The 26,477-nt window shown below is 41.2% G+C and overlaps 2 protein-coding genes across 12 annotated transcripts in view; both read left to right on the top strand.

The window, feature by feature from the left end:
* BAZ2B (bromodomain adjacent to zinc finger domain 2B) overlaps positions 1–4,292 on the top strand; it is a 113,605-nt gene extending 109,313 nt beyond the window's left edge. For all 9 annotated transcript variants that reach the window (XM_065637352.1, XM_065637357.1, XM_065637353.1 and 6 more), the window contains 3 exons: positions 611–870; positions 1,618–1,761; positions 2,847–4,292. In XM_065637352.1, the coding sequence (XP_065493424.1) occupies positions 611–870; positions 1,618–1,761; positions 2,847–3,000 (558 nt within the window). In that variant the 3' untranslated portion in view covers positions 3,001–4,292. The remainder of the gene's footprint in view (positions 1–610; positions 871–1,617; positions 1,762–2,846) is intronic.
* Positions 4,293–7,924: 3,632 nt separating this feature from the next.
* The window catches only part of WDSUB1 (WD repeat, sterile alpha motif and U-box domain containing 1), a 30,916-nt gene continuing 12,363 nt past the window's right edge, over positions 7,925–26,477 (top strand). For 2 of the 3 annotated variants that reach the window (XM_065637493.1, XM_065637492.1), the window contains exons 1-10: positions 7,925–8,521; positions 10,987–11,408; positions 12,995–13,179; positions 14,794–14,886; positions 15,698–15,791; positions 17,324–17,357; positions 18,921–18,961; positions 19,059–19,165; positions 20,039–20,218; positions 25,105–25,245. In XM_065637493.1, the coding sequence (XP_065493565.1) occupies positions 11,011–11,408; positions 12,995–13,179; positions 14,794–14,886; positions 15,698–15,791; positions 17,324–17,357; positions 18,921–18,961; positions 19,059–19,165; positions 20,039–20,218; positions 25,105–25,245 (1,273 nt within the window). In that variant the 5' untranslated portion in view covers positions 7,925–8,521; positions 10,987–11,010. The remainder of the gene's footprint in view (positions 8,522–10,986; positions 11,409–12,994; positions 13,180–14,793; positions 14,887–15,697; positions 15,792–17,323; positions 17,358–18,920; positions 18,962–19,058; positions 19,166–20,038; positions 20,219–25,104; positions 25,246–26,477) is intronic. The other variant, XM_065637494.1, reaches the window with a different exon arrangement.

The raw sequence follows: 26,477 nt of genomic DNA, 5'->3' as shown, positions 1-26,477 counted from the left end.
TGGACCAGGAACAGTCATGGTTCAGAGTAGTGTTAAGAGAGTGCAAGTATTTAAAATCTTTCTAGTGTTCTGTAGTAAGCAAAAGGAATTCTATGCGCAACATACATCAAACAGTACTGGTTCCAGTACGGCCCCTTGAGGGACACCGCTTGTCGCTGGTGTCCATCCAGACACGGAGCCATTGACCACTACCCTCTGAATGGGACCATCCAGCCAGTTCCTTGTCCACCCAACAGTTGATTCCCTCCCTGGCTTTTAAAGCCTCTATTCCAGTTTTCCACATCTTGCAAATAATATGGTTGCTTGTAGGAACAGACAAATGTATGTCTAAAACTCCACCGGCCCTAGTTTGCTAGCAGGTAGTGTTTTACCAGTCAGAAGGGTGGGTGCTTTTATACTGTCAGAAATTGAGAACCGAAATCACTAGCAAGAGGAGTTTCTACAGCCTTATTTCCCTTTAGAGAAAATAAAAAAGTGAATAATCTCTGATATTAAATATTTCAATTGTTTTGGTCCTTCTGTTTGTCTGATCTTCATTGCTGTCTATCAATAATAACAGAGGTTTCTGCAGTTTCTTGGTTATTGCTTATTTCAGTTCTCTCTGTTTTAGGCAAGTGGTCAGACTCTGAAAATAAAAAAACTTCAAATCAAAGGGAAAAAAAGCAATGAACAAAAGAGAAGTAAGAAATTAGCAGGTGATACAGAGGATGAAGACTCTGCAACTACAAGTGCCTCCTTAAAAAGAGGAAAAACAGACCCTAAAAAACGAAAAATGGATGAAAATGTTTCTGTAAGCCAGTTAAAGCAAGAAAATTTCACAGCTGTTAAAAAACCCAAAAGAGATGACTCCAAGGACCTGGCTATATGCAGGTAAAGTGACAAACTCTAAACTTAGGTGGTGTTGAAACAAGTGGTGCCTGATTCTTTTCCTTCTGCAGAACAAGAACCCTGTTCTTTGTCAGGTGTGCACACAGGTGGTGGTAATTCAAGTCTCTAGATAGAGATGTAATGTGTGTGCTCGAGTGACTGCTGTGTGGTGACGAAGCCTAAGACGACAGTACCTAGTGTGAGATTGTGGTCTGTGCCGTCATCCCACCCGCTCTTCTCAGGGTGGGAGGAAAGAGCCCCGGTAGCTGTGGTCCTGCCGGCTTTCTCAGGCACAGCAAGGACGATTAACCGCTGTGTCCAAAAGGCGTCGAATTACAGGGGAGACAGTGACAGGGACGTATCTTTTGTAGTATTGCTGGTCAGGCAGAAGTGACATCGTTTAGTCTCTCACAGTTCTGCAAAGCCAGTATTAGCACCTGTGTGATTGGTTTGCATTGAGGTTTGAAGTACTGAAGTTGCAGGGCCGTGTTTTTCTTTTAGAATGTTGATTGCTAGAATTTCATCTTCCATAGGTTGCCTGGAGAGAACTTAAAGCTCTTTTAAATACTCAGTTAAGATGTCTGTCTTTATCGACGTTGTTCTCAGCCTTGCACAGGGCACAGAATAAAGTGCTTTCCTTTTATAAAGGGAATAGGTTGGCAGTACATGATGAATTCATGGAACAGTGAAAAACCTCTGTGAATATATGAACATCTTAAAAATATTGATTTAACACCTTATTTTATTCAGCATGATTCTCTCAGAATTGGAAACTCATGAAGATGCCTGGCCTTTCTTACTTCCTGTAAACTTGAAACTTGTTCCTGGTTATAAGAAAGTTATTAAAAAACCTATGGACTTTTCCACCATTAGAGACAAGCTAAGTAGTGGACAGTAAGTAAACCTATTGTAAATTTTACTTTACATTTTAAAAATATTTAAACGTTGACATGCAGTACATTTTAAAAATCGGTTAAAGTATTTCGATCTGTGATTACTTTTACCCTGAAAACAAAAATTCTTAACTGTATCATTTTGTCTTTGCCATACCTAAGTTCAATGGCCTGTCAGGTGGCAGAGCCTGTGGAACTGGCTAAAACCAGTAAAGCTGCCAGGTCAAATGCACAAAATCAACCAACAGGAAAACTTTATTTCCTCATCTTTTCTTATTGAGACATTAGAATTAGACTGCACAACTTCTTAGAAAAGACACTGTATGCCTGTGTTCCCCTCCCCTCCTTGTTTCCATCCCTGTGCTCTAAGGACTCCCCACCACCAAAGAAAACTTGTCATCCATAGAGATCGACCCTGGTCAGTGGCTGTCAGCTCCACAAAAGGACGTTTCCCAGGATAACAAAGGGGCTTTTTGTCCTGCGAATCTTTGATTTAAATGCTCCACACATGCTCATTGGTATTGATAGACTTGGAACTTTTGCTGTCTTTCTTTTTAATAATTCCTGTGAATATTGGAACACTATTTGGGCCACATATAAGGGTAAGAAAAAGAATGACAGAGACGATGTTACAGGATTGATCTGGGCAGCCCATTTTGTACCTGATTGTTCCTCTTGTAGGTAAATGCAGTTGTACTCAACACTTTGAAAGGACTTAAGCCCAAGAATATATGAATAAATGGAAAATAGTCATAGCATTTTAACTAGAAATCAACTGAAGGTGAAGTTAATTTTTAAAAAGTTTGTTTTCCAGTACAGGCTTGAAATTCTACCTTACAGAGTTTTTGAGGGAAATAACAAATACAGTGACGAGAGTGTTTCCTTCCACTGATATTCATTTTCTTGTTAATAGTTAAATTAGAATTAAAAAAATTAAAAGTATAATTAACATGTAGAGCATTCACTGAGTATTCTGTGGCTGGTTGTAAATTCACTGATGTTAAGGTGGTTTTCTCATGTAGTTGAGATGTTTTTCCCCTTTGATTCTCCATGTTCCAAAAATCATTCACCTTTTTCTTCTTTCAGGTATCCTAATCTTGAAGCATTTTCGCTCGATGTCAGGCTTGTTTTTGACAACTGTGAAACCTTTAACGAAGATGACTCTGACATAGGCAGGGCCGGCCACAACATGAGGAAGTATTTTGAAAAAAAATGGACAGAGATTTTCAAAGTGAGCTGAAGTTAGCAGAACTCTTCTGTCTTTTTTTTTTTTTTTCATTAAATGAGGACTGATAAGACCAGCAATGTGAACTGTATTTACATGGAAGTGCAAGGCACCTGCATAACTAGTGACTGTTTTTTCCTTTAAAAATATCACAGAGTTGTGATACTAGTTCGAAAGGCTTCACTCCTACAGCAACCATGGCCCCTTGGTTATTGGTTTGTGTGTTTTAACAAACTAATTTAGGTAGAACAGGGAAGCACACCCAAAGAATTTCAAAGAAAAGGGTGTTATAGTGCAATAGCAATTTAAAATATATCAAAACGCACTGAATATTCAACCACCAGAGCTCTACTTGGGGAAATGGTTCACTTTTCCCTTTCAATAAATATCTATTTTTCATTTTTTTACTTTGTAGTTCATTTTTTAGTGAATGTATTTAATTTTATGAATTATTTATGATTATACAGCATTCAGAATCTTCGTTTTCTGTGAAAAGGAAGAATTAGAAAATTGCTTTAAATCTTGAAAATACAACAAGGAATGTTTTAAAATATAAAACAAAGCCAAGTAAAACTGTTTACACTGATGTGCTGTAAAAGCACTAAAAATTAAACTTTACTGTAGAGTTACAAGTACGTTTATATATATATGTTGCTGCATCACTTGTGTAGTTAAATTGTATTTCAAGACAGTGAAGAAAAATTGAGACATGTATATACTGTTCATTATTGTTTATATTAAGTCTTGTTTTAAATATGTATGATGTGTACATATTGTTTGCAGACATTATTGTTTATGCCTTAGGAGGGCGGTAGCATTTTATTTTAGTCTTAAGGTAATTATAGCTCTATGGCTTGTACAGTAATTATCCTCTACCAACACTGTGGAGTCTCCTTAATCTTGGTAGTGCCTGCCTTTAAAACAGGGTGTAGGGGATATTAGTTTTCCATTTTTCTATTTTGTTATATAATTTCAAGCCACCACGGCCTCAAATTCAAGTATAATCATTTGTATCCATGTGGAATAAACTTGTGACAATTTCCTACGCACACAGTATTTTTTCATAGAAACATTTCCCTCCATTTGCCTTGCCACAGAAATAACAAAAAAGACATTTGTAACCACTGTGTTTTATCTACTGTGTGTTGTGGTGGCCTGTTGGGGCAGATAGATCAGATTTTTTTTGTACTAATGTAAGAGTACTTGAAGTTTTATTTAAAAGAAATGTTGTGGAAAGGTAGCATTCTTTTTCTTTTCCTTTTTAGGAGTGTTATTTTTCACTAGTATGTGTGGCACGGATACAATAAAAGACTGTTTTGCAAACCAGATTTTCTTGGCGATTTTAATACTTCAGATCCTGTGTCTACAGGAATTTGTTTAATAGTATCTTGGGAGTCTTGCATTTAACATTCAGTTCTAATTATGATGCATCTAATTCTCCTGGTCTGTTAATGGTAATTCAAAAAGAAGCAATTGCCAAGCAGTCAGACTCCAGTTCAACCACCTATTAATAATTGAATGAGCCTAAATAACATGAGGTGGAACACTGGGCTGCTGAGTATTTGCCCTGTTTCTGTTAGTCCTGTTCCCAGTTGTTTCAGTGTGGATGCGTATGGTAATGTAAATACAGCCACATGTCCTGTTCCTCAGAAGCACTGTCCGTGCAAGGACCTGCCCTTTGTTTGGTCTGTAGAAGGGCGTAAGTCTTAATCTTTGCTCTGACTGAAGAAAATTACAAATGAATATTGTGGAACCCCAATACCTATAGCTCCCTCACCAAATAATGTTTTGGGGTTTCTTTGGGGTGGGGTGGGGTGTTGATTTTTGTTTTTAAGCTAGGCCTGCCATGTTTTAGTCTTAGAGCCTTGTTTTATATACTCGCCATTATACTTGTCTCTGCTGAGAGGGAACTTTCAGTTCCTTTTTTTTTTTTTTTAACAAATTTTTTGTTTCTGTTGCCCTCCCCAGAACATCTCGTTCAATAACATTTTTTTTTCTAAATACCTGTTAGAATAATTCATGTTACCTAGAATTAAAAAAATCGCATTTGGGTGTCAGGCAGCCTTGCATTCTAACATTAGCTACACCACTGCCTGTTTCATGCCTTTCCTTTTCATCACCTTGCTGAAGACTTCAATGAAAAGGTTTACTGACATGTTGCAGAGACGTGAAGATTAATCAGTGTTTTGAACATATTGTGGTAGGCTTGTAAGAGCGTTGTGAGTATACTTAGACTATTGGGAAAACTATTTAATGCAAAACGATTGTTTTTTCCCTCAGATTCTGTACTGGTTAATGCTGTACCTACCATACTAGATCTAATATGAGTTCTCTGAAAAGTCAACATTACCAGCTGTACTACATAAAGTTGCATTTTTTCATCTCGCATACTAATTCAGCTGAACAGCTGGAATATTAAGGTGATAACGGCTACTGCTGCTGAGAGAGAGCCAAGCATCACCTCTTTTGACTTGGCAGTACCAGTGTATTGCTTTGCTCACTAGCAGCCAGTGTCTTTGTTACTATTTCAGTAAAATTAAATTTACAGGAATTACTATATTTGAATGGCAAGCTTGAATCGTACACATGCCATCATATATCTCCATAGAAAAGAGCAGGGATTTAACCACTAGAAAAATGTGCTTAATTTCTCTTCTTAGCTTTCTCTCCTCTTGATGTTTCTGTTTGTCTGTTTTCTTGGAAGATAAGTTTTCCAGTGTGCTCTCTGCCTTTCCGAATGAAGTATCCTGGTCTTAGTTCAGAGAATTTATTGACAAGCTTTAACACCTTATTTTAAAGTACTGTTAACAGTGCTCAACGAAGAGGGGTCTGGTTGAGAGTGTGGCTTCTTTCATCTCTTGGCATCTCCTTGAAAAAATCAGATATAAAACCAGCTGAAAATCAGAAGCTGTAGTTGTCTTGGACAAAAGATCTGTCTTTAGAAAGATGTCTAAGGCTTTTCCTTTAATGTTTTTATATGATTTCTGTAGTTTCCTAATGACAATTAGAAGGGTAGAGGTGCTCTGTTAACTGAATGGGCACAGACATCTGAGGGACAATCGCTTTATATAATATGCTGAATGGGTGGCCTAGGGGACTTTGTTTATTAAACTTGTATCATTCTTAGATATCTTGCACTTATCAAAATGTGCCTGCAAGCGGAGAGCTAAATGCTGAAGTCAGGACCACCACAATTATGCTATTTGATTATGTAACTATTTTTGAAGTACCTTGGGGATAGAACTTCAAAGTTAACCAGAATTTTTTATAACTGGTATGTACATTCAGAGAAATGAGTGTGTTATCTTTGTTTACACAAATTTGTGTTGCTTGTCCAAACCAACCATCATTACTAGAACTGATAGTAGCTAAATTTCTGGGCATGTTACTGATTCATGGTGACCTATTTAGCAAGTAATTTTGCGTTTTTAAGTGTGTTGGTGTGGTTTTCATAATTCACAGAATTTAATGTCTGGTATTCACAATCAACTGTCTACCCTCTTCAGTAAAGAAGTCTCTAAAAATTGATACAAAGTTCAGGTAAGGCCAGGATGTTTTTCATTTTGTAATGTATACTCTGCTGGATTGCTAAATCAATGCCGCACATGTGAAAGAGACGGAATACCAGCCATCACCTGGGGTTCAGAGTAATTAACAGCAGTCATCAGCTGGTGGATGTGTGCAGTTGGATAACGTACTGTAAAACAGTGCAAGATCGGCCTGGTTCGTGTGTGGGAGGTAGAGCATTTACACAGAGGGGAATGTTTCCTGGGCAAAGAGTGACTCCAAGAAAGTGACTTTGTTTTCCTCAAAAATGTGGGCGTCATGATAAACCCTTTGTTTCGCTAGACTTGCTAAGCATGTATCTGGATGTGAAAAATGATACAAAGTACCTGATAGATGACGGAGTTGGGGAAGTTATTGTTTGAAACTACTTTGCGCTGTTGCTGGCCGGTAGCCGTACGCACCCCCATGCCCCCTCAGCCCCCGTTGGCCGCCGGAGCTGGGCGGCCGCGGTGGGTCCGCGCAGGGTCACACAGAATCACAGAATGTCAGGGACTGGAAGGGACCTCGAGAGCTCATCCAGCCCAATCCCCCGCCGGAGCAGGAACACCCCGATGAGGTTACACAGGAAGGTGTCCAGGCGGGTTGGAATGTCTCCAGAGAAGGAGACTCCACAACCCCCCTGGGCAGCCTGTTCCAGTGTTCTGTCACCCTCACTGAGAAGAAGTTTCTTCTCAAATTTAAGTGGAACCTCCTGTGTTCCAGCTTGAACCTATTACCCCTTGTCTTACTGTTGGTTGTCACCAAGAAGAGCCTGGCTCCATCTTCTTGACACCCACCCTTTATAAATATATAAACATTGATGAGCTCACCCTTCAGTCTCTTCTCCAGCTCAGAGCCCCAGCTCCTCAGCCTTTCCTCACCCGGGAGATGCTCCACTCCCTGCAGCATCTTCGTGGCTGCGCTGGACTCTCTCCAGCAGTTCCCTGTCCTGCTGGAGCTGAGGGGCCCAGAACTGGACACAATATTCCAGATGTGGTCTCCCCAGGGCAGAGCAGAGGGGCAGGAGAACCTCTCTGACCTACTGACCACCCCCTTCTAATCCCCCCCAGGTCCCATTGCCCTTCCTGGCCACAAGGGCCCAGTGCTGGCTCATGGTCACCCTGCTGTCCCCAGCACCCCCAGCTCCCTTTCCCCTGCACTGCTCTCCAACAGGACATTCCCCAACCCATACTGGGACCTGGGCTTGTTCCTGCCCAGAACCGGGGCGGCGGCACGGGGCTGTCCCTGCAGAGCGGCCGGTTACCACAGCAACGCCCCCGCGGGCCTCGCGCCGCGGTGCGGCCCAGCGCGCGCCGGCAGCTCGGGCGGCAGCGCGCGCGGGGAGCCGGGGCACTGCGCGTGCGCGGCGGCGCCGCCCGGGGTGCGCGGGTCGCGCGACGCGGCGGGTGCGCGGCGGGCCGGGCGGCGCGCGGGGCCGCGGCTCTGAGGGCCCCGCAGGGCCGGGCGGCGCCCGTTCGGTCCCTTCCCGGGCGTGCCCGCGGCGCTGCCGGGAGCGGCGGCTCGAGAGCCGGCGGCCCTGCGGCCCGGTCCCCTGCGCGCCGGGCGGCTGCGGCCTGGCGCCGCCGGCGCGGAGCGGCTGGGCCCTCCCGAGCGTCCCCGACACCCGCCGCTGGACCGGTGAGGCACGGCCGCCTGCGGAGCCCGCCCCTGAGCGCGCCCCCGGGGCGCTGGCGGCAGCGGTGACAGGGCAGGGCTGTCCGCAGCGCCGGGAGCGGCTGCTGCTGGCTCGGGGGTCGGGGGAGAACGGTAGTCGGGGGGAAGGGAGCGTGCCGAACGTCCTGGGACAGCTGCTCCAGGGCGCCCTTCAGCTCGTTCGAACTATCGACACCCAAACCTCTCGTTCTAAAGTTTGCTCTTCTGCAGTGAGCTCCTGGAAATCTTGTAACAACGAGATTACGGTGCCTTCTCCAGCCCCGTCTTGCCAGGTGTCCAGCTTTGTCTGACTCTTCATTTCTCGTTGTTGAGAGAAGTACGTTGGTTTTTCTTTTTACAGATAAAGAGATGTTGATTCTTCTTGATCTGTTTAATGGTTTTAAAGAGAATAGCAGTAAAACTGTGAGAATCTTGACGCTAAAACAGAGAGTATCCAAAGATCCGATCTCTAACTAAATTGGTATGCCATACGCTGCCTGAAAGGAACAGTTGTTTTGCCCTTATATATACCTTTGTGTCTATATGTATACATATATATTTGTGCATGCGTGCATATGTTTATGCATATAGATTTAGATGTCCACATATATATAAACATATGTGTGTATATATTTGCATGTAAAAACAAATGTCTCTATGTGTATATGTAAAACCAAACCTGTTTGTGATTGCCTCTTAGCTCTGAAGTTATTGTTCATAATGAGGCACTATAATAATAGTTTACTGTCTTGGATGAGTTAACTCAATATAAATAGCGTTGCTGCTTTTGTTCAGCACAAACAACTTGTAAGAGCCGTAGGCACTTCCCTTTGGCTTTGTGCTTCCTTATTCACAGAACCACAGACTGGTTTGGGTTGAAGGGACGTCAAAGCTCACCTGGTCCCCCTGCCTTGGCCAGGGACACCTTCCCTGCCCCAGCTGCTCGGAGCCCATCCAGCCCAGCCCTGAGCTCCTCGGGAAGCTCGACTGATCTGCAGCATTGGAAGGAACTGCTTGGAATGTACCTTTTAGGAGCTTTCCTGGCTATCGGCAGTGTAAATCACTTGTCTGATGCCATGATCTAAACTAGTCCCAGCAGTCTTTAAGTACTGGGAAAATGTGCATAGAGTTAATATTTTCTTTTGTTGTTTTATGTAGCAGCAAATGCAATTTCTGGAGAGGTTCAGATTCACGCAAGCCTGTTGTTGTTGGTATTACTCTAACATTTTGCTGTCACCAATGTTGCTGCCTAACTGAAAGGCAGAAGCTTGAATTTGAATAAGGTATTCTGGCCTGGAAAGGAAAACTTATCTTGGACTGTGGTCATCAGATCTTAGTGCTCATCTGTGTTAGACCTGCAGATATGAATTCATTGTTTAATTGGGTTTTGTTCTAAAGAATATATATAATTGTGTACTCAGTTGTACTATAACAAGTGCTCTAAATGCTCTGTTTTTAAAAGGAGTATCAACTGCTGAATCTGCAGACTGCAAGGTATAATTCATTGGAACATATTTCTGCAAGCTCCAGATTAGAATATTAATAATTTCCAGATATATTTTTGATGCAGTTTCCTGATTAATTTTTTGGGAGTCAGTGCTGACATTGCAAACATACTTTGAGTTTTAAGTGTGAAGAGAAAGAATGCTGAATACATGTGGTTACAGTTGCTGGAAGTTTTTATATAAAAGTGTAAGATTATTTTCTGCATGCTCGTGGTATAGCTGGAGACTTGCTCTTGGCTCTCTGCTGTGCTAATTGTTTTCTGTAAAAGGATAGTTGAGGACCTGTCTCATAATAATGAATTAAGGCAGTTAAAGAGCGAACAGTATCTTTGTTTACTTCTGTTGGACTTTCCTGATATTTACATTTTACTATAAAACATTCTGGACAGGCATCCCTTGATTCTGTGCTCAGTTATTCTATTTTTGTTATCTCCGCTGCTTCTTTTTAGGTAACTTTGTAAGTTTGCTAGTACAAGGCGTACCTTTTTTCTGTATTATGTTCAAAACAACGAGGCCTCCTCCTGGTTGCATCCTCTGTAGTAGTTCAAGAATGCAGAAGATGAAAATGACAAGAGCTTCTTGGCTGATTGTGGCCTTTCAATATATAAAGGGGGTTCATAAGAAAGATGCAGAGAGACTTGTTATCAAGGCCTGCAGTGACAGGACAGGAGGAGATGGTTTTAAACTAGAAGACAGTAGGTTTAAAATGGGTGTGAGGAAGAAATTCTTTACCATGAGGGTGGTGAGACACTGAAACAGCGCAGCTGTGGGTCCCCATCCCGCAGAGCTCAGGGCCAGTGTCCCTGACCATGGCAGGGGCTTGGACTGGGTGGTCTCTCAGCCTAAACCATTCTATGATTCTATATTCCTAGTGTAACATTAATTAATGCTTTGACTGTCTTCTGTAGTGGCCATTTGCTCCATTGTGTCTAGTGTAGATGCAAATAATAACAAATTTGAACAGCCAGCTTTTTAGCATAAATTAAGTAACTAGAATAACTTGTTTTGCTGCTGGTCTAAGACCAAGTCATTACAATGTCATCTTGCTTGTTATACTGCAGAATTGCAAGTTGATGTTAAATATTTAGATATGTTAATTATCACCAAGTCATAAACCCCCCACGTCGTTGCTGTGATTAATCTCTGATTTAAGTTGAATATAAAACAATGCTTAGATGAAAAATCTGCCTCTGCAAATGTTGTTATGATGTTTTTCCTGGATAATTTGTCTTGTTAAGGTAGTATGTTTCATTTATGAAATAAAAGAGATAAGTCTAACTGTTAACCTTTTTTTCAGATATTTTTGGTGAAAGTAGATAAAATGGCAACCTTAATTCACACTTTAGCAGATCATAGTGATGACATCAACTACTGTGCCTTCTCACCATCGTGCTTGGCTACTTGTTCCTTGGACAAAACAATTCGCGTTTATTCTTTAAACGACTTTACTGAGCTTCCGTACTCGCCTTTAAAAGGTCACACCTATGCTGTCCACTGCTGCTGCTTCTCTCCATCAGGACACGTTTTAGCTTCGTGTTCAACGGACGGCACGACGGTGGTTTGGGACGCCAGCGACGGCCGGCGGCTGGCGGTGCTGGAGCAGCCCAGCGGCAGTCCTGTCCGAGTCTGCCGGTTTTCCCCCGACGCCGCATACCTGGTGTCAGGGGCAGCGGATGGGACCGTAGTTCTCTGGAACATCCGGTCATTGAAACTGTACAGGTGAGTGCCAAATACTTTTTAGCAGCCTTGTTTACAGTGACAATGATATCATTTGAGTAGTTTGTTGTACTGCGTGCAAGACTTGCAGACTTACACCACTGACAGATATCATGGAGAAACAGGAATAGGATTTAGAAGACCAAAAGATTTTCAATAGGAGAGGGAGAAGTGACGAGTCTGCTTTTTTTAAAGTTAAACAATGCAAACTCAAGCTTTAATTTTTACTGAGCTATCTTTCATCTAAATCCTGGGTTTTTTTTAAGTTTGTGGAAATGTTTTCGTTGATTTAACATGAAATCACGGTGCATTACGCACTGCATGCAGTGGGTCAACAAACTATGATGCATAATATGCGGCTAGTTAGTGTACCCTGACTGTGCTGCGTGCCTTATATTGGACTGTACGTAGTGGATTTTAATTAAATACTTAGTTACAAGGCTATTTGGAGTCCAGGGAGGTCTTAGAAGCTTAATAGTAATTTAGCAATCAAAGAGTTCGGAACTACTGACATATCCTGAAACCGTATAGTTTAAGATGTAACAGTGACAGAGAGGAGTATTGGAGCTGAGTGGGTTAAGTATGAGAGTCAACATTTCACGTGGGTGTCCAATAAACATTTGAAACAAAGCAGATGAGCATTTTTAGTGATGTTGCACAGTTAAAGGCATAAACCACAGGGTGATCTTCAAAGTCTTTCAATGAAGTCTTCAGTCTGGTTGTTGTAATCTGTACTTAGGCAAGACATCATTCACGTTTTAGAGCAGCAATTGTATAACATCTGTCTAAAGTTAGGAAAGAAGTTAAGAATTTGAGAGAACTGATGAGACGTTTCACTCAGGATGAGGATTTAGTGTCCATTAAAAGGAGTGGGACACTTCCAACTGACTTTAGGTTACTATCAGATAACCTGGGGGGTGTTAGATGGACCTCACTTCCTTCCTGAGGATTGAGCACACTTCCATATCTGCAAGGAATTTTCTTCTAAGATCACTTTTACGAAGTGCTTTGGCTGACTTAGTTAAAATATAGAAATATTTTTTTCACATTGCACTCTTTTGTGTATGAGTAGTCCAAAATTAACCCTATATCATAAATTACAAGGTACTCTACTCAGCTACAGTTTATCATGTGGGTTAGTAGGTGTTCTGTTTTGTCTTTAAAAATAGAACAGAGAAATTGTGGGTGTCTTATTTTCCCGTTTGTGTTATGATAGCTGTATATCTCTCTCTGATTTTTACAATATATCCTGCCATAGAATTTTAACAGTGCATTGTGCCTTTCAAATGGTGAGTCCATGCAGATTGTCATTAGTTTGAAAATTATTTTCTCTCTCAGTTAAAATTGTTGCCTTTGCGCATCATCTCACATTTTGCCTCCTGCAGTCAAAGAGCAGGTCCTGGTTCCTGCAGCCATGCTTATTTTGCATCTCTTTCCAGAGTTAGTGTGTTTCTCTCCCTTCTGTTAGCAGGTTCCAAAGTGCAAAACTTAGAACAGTTTGGCTTATTGTGTCAGATTGCATTTTAGAGATCACTTCTTCAGAACATTACTTTTTCTAAATTCATATCTCATGTACTTTTGCTTTTCAGATCTGGGAATGTTAAAGATGGTTCTTTGGTGGCCTGTGCATTTTCTCCTAATGGAAATTTCTTTGTCACTGGATCATCATGTGGTGATTTAACCATTTGGGATGATAAAATGAGATGCCTGCATAATGAAAAAGCACATGATCTTGGTGTTACCTGCTGTGATATTTCTTCACAGCCCATTTCTGGTTAGTTACTTGACTTGTCGGGAGGAACATGGAAAAGAAAAGTTATTTTCTTTCTCTTAAGCTCTTGTTTTCATATTCTTTTTGTAATCAGTGCTTGAGATATAAAGTACAGTGGGAAGAGCTGATGTTTTACAATATTCTGGGTATTCTTAAGTAAAAGTTGTGGTCAGGTTGATGACAAGGAACGTACTAGGTCAACAACCAAGGTGATTAGCATGCTTATGGTAGCTTTCAGTAGCTAATTATCAGGGTTTTGGAAAATGTCTGGGCAGGGTCCGTAAGCGAAGGCTGTCTGCCATGGCTGACAAGGGCCCTAGAAGATGCAGTGCTTGATTACCATTCCCGCTTTACTCTTTCATGCATTGGTTCCCCAAGGAGCAGGGCTGGATTACAGCAGTGCAGAGAACTGTAAACCTTAGAAGCTAAATGCTTGAGCTGTGGGATGTGAACAGATAGACTGTTTTCCTGCACCTGACTTTCTCAGTTGGAGGAATTTGGGGGAGCAGTAAGCCCAGAATCTCCTGTCTCCCACAAACATGCAGTACTGTGCAAAAATGATGCACTTTGATGCTTTAATGTTTAACAGATTTGAGGCAAGTCCTAAGATCTGCCACAGTCGTCGTAGCTCTGATTGTTCCTGTGAACAAACAGGTCTATGTATACTAGGATTTTATTGTGATAACTCTGTGAAATTAAAATATACTTTATGTGTTGGAAAAATGGAGATAAAGTCTCTGGGGTTATTTTGTAAGACACTTGACAGTAAATATTTTGACGTTTCTGATAACTACAGAGCTGGAAAAAGGAGCCCTTAAAATGTCTGTTATGATCTTCTGATTTCCAGCTTTAATCCTGGTGATTCTTGTAGGAATTCTAAGAGTTGGTGCTGGCAGAGATAATGCCACTGAGGGTTGTTATGTAACTTGTGCCAGGCTCGTGCGCCAGCCCAGTGGAGTAGAACAGCAGAAATAATTTGGCACAGGACTTAAGAATAAAAAAAAAAAAAAATGGGCTGAAACAACACATTCAGAATAGAACATGATAATTCAGAAATGTTCATATCCACTGAACAGAGAGGGGAAAGCTGTAAAACTATTACTGTTGTATTTAATCTTTAATGCAGTATTTCTTGAGTGGTTGGCTGGAGTGCAGTCATGAAATATCACTCAGTTTATAAAAATGAAAACTTGAACATTTAAAATTATAAAAATAGCCTGCCAGATACTCTCAAATTTTGCACATGCTTAAGTGGTTAAGTTTGAGAACTACTGAACTGTAGAAGAAATGGATATAACCATATAGTTTAGGTTAAAAGAGTATATTGTTGCCCTCAGTAGACAGAAGAATCAAACATTTACCATCAAGAAAACTTAAAATATGAGCCCAGTTCTGGTTTTTATCTACTTGTTCAGGGAACAGTGTGGCAGTGGTACATATTTCTTACTTCTAAATGGTTTTAGGACTTCTGCAATTATTTTAATTAACACTCTTTAAAATTAGTTCTGAGATTAAGGAAATTTACCATATTCCAGTGTCAGAATGCTGATGTAGTTTACTGATGTGCTGTTATTTTCAGTACTTCCAAGCCCCATTAATATATTTGAACTTTATCAGATGGTGAACATGGATTCAGATACTTCCAGATGGCTTCTTGTGGTCAAGATAATCAGATCAAGCTCTGGCTTCTTTTGGTTGCAGATTTCTCAGGTGTGTGTAGTGATGTTTTTTTCTTGTTCCAATGTCTTACGTCTTTAGTGACAATTTACATCTAAGATCAAATTTGTACTGCTGTCATGGATTCACAGCCAAACTAAGCGCAAGTTGAAAGTTTTCTTGTAACTGCTGAGCAGGCGAGCAGCGAAGGCACGCAGCACTTTGTGACTGGGCGCTGTTGATTTTATTCAGTGATCTATTTATCAACAATTGTAAAAGTAAAGCTTTTTTAAAAATTTTGCCCAGTTCTCTCAAACTTAGTGTCATGATAAACATGTCGTTTTAATTAGCATTTTTAGTTTTTGGTAACTAGTAGCATTTCTACTGTGGCCTTTGAGCAGGTTGATAGGTTGAAACCTCTTAACCTACCAGTCCAGGGAGAGGTTTCCTTTCATCTTTCAGTATATCTTGGCCCTTGAGCAAGAGCTGGAGAACTGAAAACAGTGTTGACTCCTGCTAAAACCGCAGTGTAGATGTGTGACTGCTATGTGGAGACTAGGCAGATGGCCAAAAACATCTGCAGTGGGTATTTTTTTGTAATCTCTTTTATATAAAAGTCTGTAAGGATGAATATTGTGTGTACAGACACACATTTAATTATATAAAAAATTGTTAGACATGCTAAGGCTACAAAGTGAGGAAGTCAGAGATGTTAAAATTAAGTTGTCTCTGATCTTTTGTCCCCTTTTTTGTAGACAGTATGTCACAGAGTTAAATCTTTGGTGCAGCTTTATTCTTCTAAAAACAGCTTGTTTTATACTTTGTCAAATATGTCCATGTGTAGTAATTTACTTTTTTCTTTTAGGTGTTGAATTAAAACGTAAATGCACATTGAATGGACATTCTGCCCCAGTTCTGGCTTGTGCGTTTTCTTATGATGGGCAGCTGTTGGGTTCAGGGTAAGCAGTATCTTTTACTTGTTTAAATGTCACGCAGATGGCCGTCCGGGTTCAGGCTTCAGTGTTGTAAACCTGGAAGTTCAAAAGAGTTGCAGACTTCAAAATATATTCCCAATATTTAAGGAGTAGTTGTGTGACCTACAGAACTATTGAAGTCCCTTTCCAGTTGGTCTATGTCTTGTGGGTGATTGAGTTTGAAATCTAGGATGTTACAAGCTCAGTTCTCTTGAGTATTGGCACGAGATTGATTTTCTGGTTTTGGGGCATTTCTGTGGCCTTTCTTGTGGATACTCCAGCACGAGGCTGCCCAGGGCAGTGGTGGAGTCACCGGCCCTGAAGGGTTGACCACGTGTAGCCGTGGTGCTCAGGGGCAGGGCTGAGAGCTGGCTCGGCAGTGTTGGGTAATGCTTGGACTCAGTGATCTTAAAGGCCTTTTCCAACCAAAATGATTCTAGGATCTATTAAAAATACAAATCTACACTGTGATCTTACAGTCTCTTCGGGACATCGTTTAGGATTCTTTCTCACTTATGTACTTTCAGGAACTTTTTAGAAAGGTAAATATCTTGAGATTTTTGTCTTTGATAGATTTGGTTGAAATTATTATGAACATTTCCTCACTGATCCACACCCAGAATATGGCAACACAAGCCTTTTTTCCATAAAAAGTGCATGATTGAGATAACTGTAGGACTCAACTCTAAATTTTAATTGTCTTTTTTACAAAGATTTTCTAAGCTGAAACAGAAAACCTGCTGTCTTGCAAAGGAAAAAGAAAAGACAATAATAGCTGGCAAATAAACTTAAAACTATACAAACATCAGGAGACGATAGCTTGCTTTGACATTTTGGTTTGTGTTACTTTTAAGGGAGTCTTTTTCAGTAATTGAAGGTCATTATTAACGTTTATGATCTAGAGCTATTTTATTTTCCATTAGACATGGATTGTTTTCGCTTATATTGTCATAGGTGAAATGTTTATCCCATAAAGTCTTTCAAGAAACACTGCTGTCATGGTAAATAACTATGCAATTTGTATTTCATGAAATATTTAATGTATTGATTGCATTGCACCACTGGATTTTGTATATTGCATTGCACTACTTCCTCTAGCTTGCTTTGAAAATGGAAAGGTTTCAAAAAGAAATAGAAGTGCTGAGAGTAGATCCTGGATGGTCAGATTCTGTGCATGTGCGTGTGCCTCACAGGTGCGGCTCGCAAAGCCAGAGCAGACGCTGTGCAGGCAGCGGGGTGGGAGCCCTCCTCCTGCAGCTGCAGAGTTTTCCCATTTCACTACTGGGTTTATTCACGCTGGAGGTACAGCTAGTCAGTGGTGGTGTTTTAAGGTGAGCATGAAGGGCAGGGATTTAGGTATCTAAGCTTTTCATAAAGTAATGTTAAGAAATCTGTTTGCTCTTCTTTTTGTTTGTGGAAAAGGTTGTTTTCTTCCTCTTAATTAAAAATAGTTTCATTTTTCCTCTCTGCATTCTTTTAATGCCAATGTGTTGTGTTTGTTTTCTTTTTTTAAAAAGGTCTGTGGACAAGTGTGTCATAATACATGAAATGGTAAGTATAGCATAGTGCAAGATCATTCATTGGATTGTTGTCTTTAAATGTGAGCACTCTTTCTGCGGCGTCTTATCAATGTAAAGAAATATCAAAGAATAGGAACTATGTAAGCCCACAATGTTTACTGTGCATTTTGGGGGCTGGGGAAGGAGTTCGAGGATAAATACCTCTTGAGAATTGATCAGTCTTTCTCCCTTCAGTTACATTTCTTTGAATAGTTTGTTATTTGATTTCTCTACAGTAAAGCATTATTCAATGAATTCCATGCTTACATGTTATCTTCATATTGAAGTAGAAGGATTTTTTGTTATCCTTAATTTATCTTAGCTTCTAAAGCAGGAAGGACTGTAGCTTTTGACGTAAAATTCTTTAGTTAATTATATATAAAATGCCCATAAAATAGAAGCGTAATAAAAAAATTAAAGAGACTTCTATGTTAAATATAATGTCTTTTATTTAAACATATTGTTTAGGCATTTTCTATAATACTGTTATTACATTCTTCATGGTTCACCTGTATGTGGTGTTTACCTCTAGTACTTTATAGTATTAAAAATAATAATAATAATTTTGTTGAAAATGAAGGATGAATAAATTTTAAGCTTCTCCAGCTTGCTCTGCACATACTATACTGATAGAATTTTTCAATTAGGATTAAAATTTTTCACCAAAATCACTAATTGATACTTTCTCAATTTTTGGTCCAGTTATTTTAGTAGTTTGTAGCTTAGACAGATACGTAAGAAGTCCCTGAGATATTTGGAACCCCAGAAAACTTTTAAGATGCAGAAAACCACAGCATAAGTATTTCTTAATAGTATTTGTAAGCTGTTATGGCCTTAGGTCTTCACCAAATAAGACAATAACTTTTACAGCTGTTGAGGAGAAGTGGGAACAATAAACCTTCATAGGAGGCAAAAAGATTTCAAGCTGAAATGGGGCACTTTCCTCACGAGGGGCAGCTCAAAAAACTGCAGTGCTGATCCATCAGTCGTTCAGAATAACTTTGCTCTTTGTCTTTCCAATCTGTCTGTACCTGTCAAAGAAACAATACCTTTCGTTAGAAGGAAGACCTTCAGATCATAAATTAAAACTTTGCAGAACTTCAGAGATTTGTTTTTTTAGTAGCATCCAGTGGCCACATAGAAGCACAGGTGCGATGAATTATTGTCCCAATTGAAGGACTGTAGCATGAAGTCCCATTTGAATTTCAGTGACCTCTTCACCTTTGGTCATTTCTCACCTAGATTGGTAGAGGGGGTGTTTTTACCCACACGAGCACGCAGGCTGTGGGCGTCGCTGGTTCGGCTGCGTGCGTGGCGCCGTCGCGCTGCACGGCCCGCGCGGGCTGGGCGTGCGGGGCGCCGTGGCGGTGGGCTGGGGACGGGCCTGCAGCGGGGAGCTCGGCTGCCGTCGCTGGCTCTGCTGCTGCTCAGCCCTGGCAGCGTTGTGTAACTTCTGCCGTCTTCCAAGAAACAGTATTATTCCTTATTTTGAAAGAAAGTGTAGAAATGAATGTATTATTCTTTAAGATTTGAAATTACAAAAATTCTTTTACAGAGTACTGGCAATACCCTTCAGACTTTGACTCAGCATACCAGGTAAGAATTCAGTATGGTTATTCTGTTTTACTGTTAATAAATAAAAGAAACTAAATTATTTTCTTGTGAATTTTCACACATTTATTTTTATTTGTAGATATGTTACAACTTGTGCTTTTGCACCATGTAGACCCTTACTTGCCACAGGTTCAATGGATAAAACTGTGAACATATGGCAGTTTGACCTTAAGCAACCCTGTGCAGGTTAGTGTGTCAAGTATTTGTGATCTGTTCTTTCAATTTAAAGCACAATATTGTTTAACACCTTCTTTAGATGCAAAAACCCCACTTTTTATTTCATGCACTTGGTTTGTAACCTCACGATTATGTGCACGTTATTTATGTTTTCTCTGGAGTGGTCTTACTAATGTCCTACAGAGGTACTATTTTTTTACTTTTTTAAAATAAAAGATACATTAGAAGTATTTTTGCTTTTTTACTGCTATAACTTCTTTTCTGATATTCGCCATTTTTGACTCTCTGGACAGCTTTTAAGAGATTAATATTATTCCCAGAGTGCTGAAAAACTTTTTGGACAAGTATTGTTGGTGAAGAGTTAAACAGAAAATATGCTAATTGCAAACATAACTGTCAACAACAAATAGAGCTTACCAGTTGTTATAGGTGAAAAAAACCCAGGATAATTAATGTGACAAAGTATATCAGCACCAGAAGTGGTGGAACAAAAGTACGTAGGTCATTTGTTCATAGCACAAGTCTGGACTTTGGTCTGCTTTTCTAAGGAAGTCTGAGACTTGGTTCCGTTGTCTGCTGACACTTTGTGGTCTTTTAGTTCAGTTCAAATTTGATAGAAGGGTAGGCATCTGAGAGATTAAATTCCTCTAAACATTGAAAATCCATAGGTAAAAGACAAACCCAAATTACCCCCCACTGAAGTAATGTTTAATAAGCATTTGTTTTATTAGATGTTGGGAAATGTTTAGTACTTGGAACACTTGATAAACAGCGTTTGTTACTGCCATTGTTCTTACAACTGGCGTTTTTTCATTGTTGTTTGGGGGGGAGTGTGTTTTTGTTTGTTTGTTTTTAATTATCTTTTCTCTTTCATTTCCAAAGGAACTACGGTAGAAAATGAATCCAAATTAGCCGTTGAGGCCTGGTCAGAGGACGATGTTTCAGCCTGGCTTTGTGCACAAGACTTAGCAGACTTTGTTGGGCTTTTCAAAACTAATAACATTGATGGCAAGGAACTACTGAATCTTACTAAAGAAAGTCTGACTAATGAATTAAAAATTGGTAAGAGTATAGAAATCCAAATAGTTTTTCATCTTTAGAGTAAATGTGAAATGCTGGAATGAAAGTGAGTTAGAAGCTCCATAGATGGATTTTTTTTTTCCCTGAAATGCGTTTTTATTTTATTACCAGGGCTGATAAAAATCCCTAATGCCACATTATCCACAACACTCTTTTTTTGTGTGTTTGCTTATACCTAAGGACATAAAATACACTTCCACTAACAATGCCATAGTAAGTGGTCTTACCTGCTTTTGTTTCTATTTTCCTTTTTAGATCTTTTTTCATTAAGTTGTGGAAAAGGAATTTCATATTTTGTGTATACTTAATGATCCTGGCTTTGGTAAATAGAGTACTCTGTAACAGTTTTCCTTATCAGTCTGCTGAAGTGGCATGTGTTGCCTGATAGATTTGTAATGACACCATCAAGAACCATTTCAAAGTCAAATAAGAAAGTAAAATCGGAGTTGTACATTGTAAGGCAGGCTGTAAGGTGCAAAGGGTGGATGTGAAGAGACATCCAGAGACAGAGCACGTGTAGAACACAGGCTGATTATGGGAATCTGCTGCTTTCTGCCTCTTCATGAGCTGTGGTGGCATGCGGTGAGGATGGATTGTATGGATGAGCTTCAGTGTGTTCTTCCCATTATCAGATAAAATGCTCATTGCTCAGTCTGTATTCTCCAGGCTTTGGTCTTTTGCCAGGCTTTTTCTTCAGTAGGTACTTTAACATCCGTCATAAGATTGTAGGATAAGGAGACAGATTTTCACTGGTATCAGCAGCTGTAAGAATTTTTTAAAAAGCTCTAACTGAAATCACTTACTGTCTTAATAAACATAAGCTGTTCCACAAATATGAGCCAGCGTATATACGATGTGAAGCAATGAGTTCCACTTTCATGGTCATACGAAAGACGTTTTTAAAAGAAAATAATGAAATGTACTACTCAAAGTTGCCAAATAAAATCATTCAAATTGATCAGCTCTGAAGTGGTAAATGCTGTGATTCCACTTCTACGTATCATTCTACAACTATAATTGGCACAGGATAGAAATTACAGTCTGATATATTTGACTTGAGGAGTTTCTCTCTATCTGCCATGGCTCGAGTATTTACAAAATAGGAAAATACTGTCTGCCTAAAACTTGTGTGCTTTTTGGTGTTATTCAAATTCCAGTTTAACTAAATTTTAGGAATCTATCACTATAAAAATACTCGAATTAGCACATCCTTTCTCTCCTGGTAATCTGTTTTCTTTGCTCTAAAAATCCAATATTTCAGAGTTCCATAAGATCTTACCAAAAAACTCTCTAGTTTTTCTACAGTCTTTGCAAAGGGAGGTTTTTTTAGACTACTTTACTTGATGATTGATAGGATAGGAGCTTTTTCTTTTGTTATTTTCTATTAGCTGCTTATTTCTTGTCCTGTTAGTCTTTCGTTCAGCTCTGTTTTGCATTTAATAAAAAGGGCATCTTCTAGCCTTTGAAGGCATTTAATCTAAGAGAAAGTGACAGCAAGTGGTTCACGTAACATTTCATTAGCTGCTTTGATTGTTTTTGACAGCTTTTTGAAAGAATGCTTCATTACCATGTAAATGAAACTTGCCTCTTTCCAACCCAATTGTCATACAATGTGGATAACACTGTATTAAACTCTGTAAGATGTTGAGCAAAAGTGAAGTGACCATTATGTACATTCTGTCTGAAAAGCTTGTGTATGTTCAAGAAAGTTGAGGGTTTCTCACATTTCATTCAATTCTGCGATGCCGTTGAGTCAGAAAAAAGAGAAACGCACATCCTGTTCCAGTTATGGGTAGCAGGTGGGTACGTGGTTCCATGCCCGCACCCTCGCTGTTGGGGTCGGGCTGAATGTGTCAGTGCAAAGTGAATCTCGGCTGCAGTTTGTTTGCAGAGGTGGGCAGGAGGAAAGACTAGGTCCAACTCTTGGAAAACCGCCCCTTCAGTTTAGGGGTTAATGCCCTGCAAAGTGATTGGTACTGTGAGATCACAAGTGGTGAAGAGGTTGGAGGCATTCCAAATGCTTTCCCTTCTGCAGCACGTTGAGAAGGCGTCTTTCCATGTGACTCCGGACTTAGGTTGGGTATGTAAAGAGAACAGATTCAAGCCTTTCCTCACTGCAGGGTGTCCTTGGAATCTAACCTAAACCAAGGATGAATACACTGAGTTTTGGAATCTCTGATCAGGCTGAGTTTGTCTTTGTCAGCAATATGCTGTCAAAGGTGTGGGGGTTTTTGTCTTCCTCTTGCTTTTAAGGTTTCGCTCTAGGTACGTACCTAAAGTGTGAATAAGTTCTTTCCCGTTTCACATCTTCATCAAGAAACTCTGAGTCTGAGAATGAGCTTCAAAACAACATTTTGGAGCAGAATTTGAATCACTTGTGATTCACCATGCGTTACATGTATACTGAAGTACGAGTAAACTTTGGGGAATTCCTCGGTATAGATTAACAGAAAATGGCACGTGCTTTGCCTATATCAGCAAAATCTTATTTTAAGTGTTCTTTATAAGTAGTTTTCAAAAGATGATGTGTCATGGATAATTCTTTAATCCCTGACTAGAGGTTTAATCAGGAGGTAGTTAATTGAAGTGCAAACTGGATGCAATATTTTTAATCTGTTTGTATGAGAGGAATTTAGGAAAAATTGCCCATGTGATGAAGATTGAAGAAGATGCCCTCAAAATTCAGTTACATCTACAGAATTATTTGGTTTCTTTTTTACCTTTCTTCCATTTGGTTATATTTTCAATTTTTCTTGATCCCAAACTGATCTTGTAGATTTTTACAAAATTGCCATGCAAACTCTTCCTAAGAATAAGCATGAACTTGTATTTCAATACTATATTTAAATTCTTACATTGCCCTTATCTTTACATATGTCATTTCATAACCCTGATTAAGGAAATGCAGGTTAATTTCTTTGCATATATTTTTCTAACTCTGTGGTTTGCTGGTTTGTGTACCAGTGTGACTGTGTGACCCCTTGGCCCGCAGGCTGTGAGGCAGCTGGTCCGTTGTGCGCTGGAGCTGGGAGCGCTGGTGCTCGGGCCGGGCTGCTTGTCCGTCTGCAGCAGAGCAGGGCAGTGCTGGGAAGGCTGTTGTACCAACTTTTCATTTTAGTACCGAACATGGAAGATTAACCAGAGTAGTATTTACCACTACTAGACGGGAAGAAAAAATTGTGACACGTTACACCGCAGTTTTTTTGATATAAAGCAGTTTTTAAAGGGAGAAATGCTTTGTGCTGCTGCAACATGATTACTGATATCTGGGATGCATTTCCGATCTTGACAGGTTAAAATTGTACTGTGACAGTTTATAGAACTATAAAATTACTTTTCCCATTATCAGATTTCTTTTTTCCTCTTCTGCTCACAATTAAGTTGGGAAGAATGGCTGCTGTCTCAAACACAGATACGTCTCTTTTTTGAGATTCACAGCTCTTGTCTCTTCTCAATAAACGGGTAATAGTAAGTACTCCCATCAGTTTGAGGATACTTAAATAAACCTGTGGTCCTTCATGGGGGCCCACCTTCCTGTCCTGTTGGTGTCATGTTCTACTGCAAGTGTGGCTGGTGCACAGACTTGGCAGTGAGGAGGGTGACCATGGTGCTGTGAGGCTGTGGTGCTGTGAGGCCGTGGTGCCGCGTGGCCGTGGTGCCACGTGGCCGTGGTGCTGTGAGGCCATGGTGCCGGGTGGCCGTGGTGCCGGGTGGCCGTGGTGCTGTGAGGCCATGGTGCCGGGTGGCCGTGGTGCCGGGTGGCCGTGGTGCTGTGAGGCCGTGGTGCTGTGAGGCCGTGGTGCCGGGTGGCCGTGGTGCCGGGTGGCCGTGGTGCTGTGAGGCCGTGGTGCCGCATGGCCGTGGTGCCACGTGGCCGTGGTGCTGTAAGGCTGTGGTGCTGTGAGGCCGTGGTGCTGTGAGGCTGTGGTGCTGTGAGGCCGTGGTGCCGCGGGGCCGTGGTGCTGCGTGGCCGTGGTGCCGCGGGGCCGTGGTGCCGCGTGGCCGTGGTGCCGCGTGGCTGTGGTGCTGTGAGGCCGTGGTGCTGTGAGGCTGTGGTGCTGTGAGGCCGTGGTGCCGCGGGGCCGTGGTGCCGGGTGGCCGTGGTGCTGTGAGGCCGTGGTGCCGCGTGGCTGTGGTGCTGTGAGGCCGTGGTGCTGTGAGGCTGTGGTGCTGTGAGGCCGTGGTGCCGCGGGGCCGTGGTGCCGCGGGGCCGTGGTGCCGGGTGGCCGTGGTGCTGTGAGGCCGTGGTGCCGCGGCTGGAGCGCAGCCCCTGGGAGCCTGGGCAGCGCTGCCCCGAGCTGTTCCTGAGGGCTCAAGGGGGCACATCTCACACCCCTCCATGTGCTGTGTGGTGCTGCACCGACAGCAGGGTCCTTGTGCTCGGTGTGCTCAGCCTCATTTGAATTAGACTTTTTGGGAGATGAAGCAGCATCTGAATGCCTCCCTGCTGATGTGTGACAGATGTAGCACTTCATCACCATAATGGTGACATAAATAGGACCCTGTGCCAGACTGCAGGTCTGGTCCGAGGGTGATGAGTGAATTTTGGGGTTGTCCTACACAGCAACAGGAGTTGGACTTGGTGATCCTTGTTAGTCCCCTCCAACTCAGGACATGCTGTGATTCTGAGAGTCCTCACTCGGTGCTTTGGGGGTAGGTGGTGGTCTGTTTTACTGTCCGTTTCCGTTGTTCCTGAGCTGCTGCATTGAGCTGTTGGTGGCAGTGGCCGGGGTGTCTGCAGATTGTTCTGTGTGAGGTGGGGCGGCGAGATGGAGCTGTGTCTCCTGTAACACAACTGCTGATTTAATGCAAGAACTAATCTCTGTGCCTTACGTGTCTGTGTTCTCCATCTACAAATAACTTCTCAGAGTCTCTGGGCCTGCGCAGTAAAGTCCTCCAGAAGCTTGAAGACCTGAGGATGAAGATGGGCTCTGTTTCTGCTGCTGTCCCTGAGGAGTTCTTATGTCCCATAACAAGGGAGCTTATGAAGGATCCTGTCATTGCAGCAGGTATGTCTTTAAATTATGTTGACTAAAATGAATGACTTAGAGTAAAGATAGGTGGAGGAACACAAAAATGGGTGTATCTTATCAGCTGTTGAAAGATAAACTGTTCCAATTAGCTGTTGAAACAAAATAGAACTTTGGGAAATGTTTAATTTGTCAAATTACATCTCTGATACGGAGAAAAATACTGTATCACGCAATTTGCACGGTGTCAGCTCTGCTGATGAGGCTGTATAGTGTTTTGTGTTTTTTGTTTGTTTGTGATTCTCTGTTGTTGTTTGTTTTAAATGTTCCTTCGTTTATGTACCTTTGCACGTATTATTACAAGTGTAATTACAGAGTTGTCTTGGCATGTGCAAAATGGAATTGTGCACCCGGGGGGATGGGAACAAAAAACCAAGCTCATTGCTACTCTTAGCACACCATGTATGTGGCACTTAAAAGTTTGTACAGAATTAAATTCATTTAAATTCAGCAAGACCTTGGAACTGAGATACGCAAGGAGCAGAAGGTGCTGTGTAGTTAAACATTTTATGCAGAACTAGTGTTTTATAGTTCTAATCTTGGGGGCAGGGAGGAAGCGTGTGTGATCATCACAAGACCAGTGTATGTTTTTGATGCTCTGTAAACAGTGACTGACAACTTCATACCGCTTTGAGGTACCAGGCCAGACTGTTGAGAATTAAAAAACATTCAAAATATGAAAACATTTGATGACTGCCAGAGTGGTAAGCACTGCACTTAACAGGGCTTGAGCTTCTAAACAATAACAGGAGGACAGTTTTGCATATATTTTTTCTTTTTATAATTTTGAAATAAGGATACATAGTTTTAGAGCAGATTAATTTTGTTGAAAATCTGAAAATGACTTTTGGTCACTATTCACATGCAGATTACAAGATCAAATAGGCTTTTTTTAAGAGAAACTGTTAACCTTTTAAAATAAAATGTTCACTGTGTGCGTGACCAGCTCTAGTATTTATGATCTAAGAAGTGTTGCTCGTGAGCTGTTCCATGTTCGTGTGTTGCACTGCTGGCCTGGAACATGGGACTTGTCTGCGTTCAGCACAGGGGCAGGGCTGGGAGTTCCTCACACGCTTTGTCTTTATAGACGTTGATGACTAAGAACAGAAACGGTAGCGCCTGCAGCAGGAGGAAGGTTGGTTTGTGGTGAGACAGATGAAACAGTTGTGTTTGGAAACCTCCCTGTTCCCTAGCTGCCGCTCGCTGCCCGG

The sequence above is a fragment of the Caloenas nicobarica genome, chromosome 6 (genome assembly GCF_036013445.1).
Source record: "Caloenas nicobarica isolate bCalNic1 chromosome 6, bCalNic1.hap1, whole genome shotgun sequence".
NCBI lineage: Eukaryota > Metazoa > Chordata > Aves > Columbiformes > Columbidae > Caloenas > Caloenas nicobarica.
The sequence above is the reverse complement of the archived record's forward strand: the minus strand, read 5'-3'. Positions and strand labels throughout refer to the sequence as shown.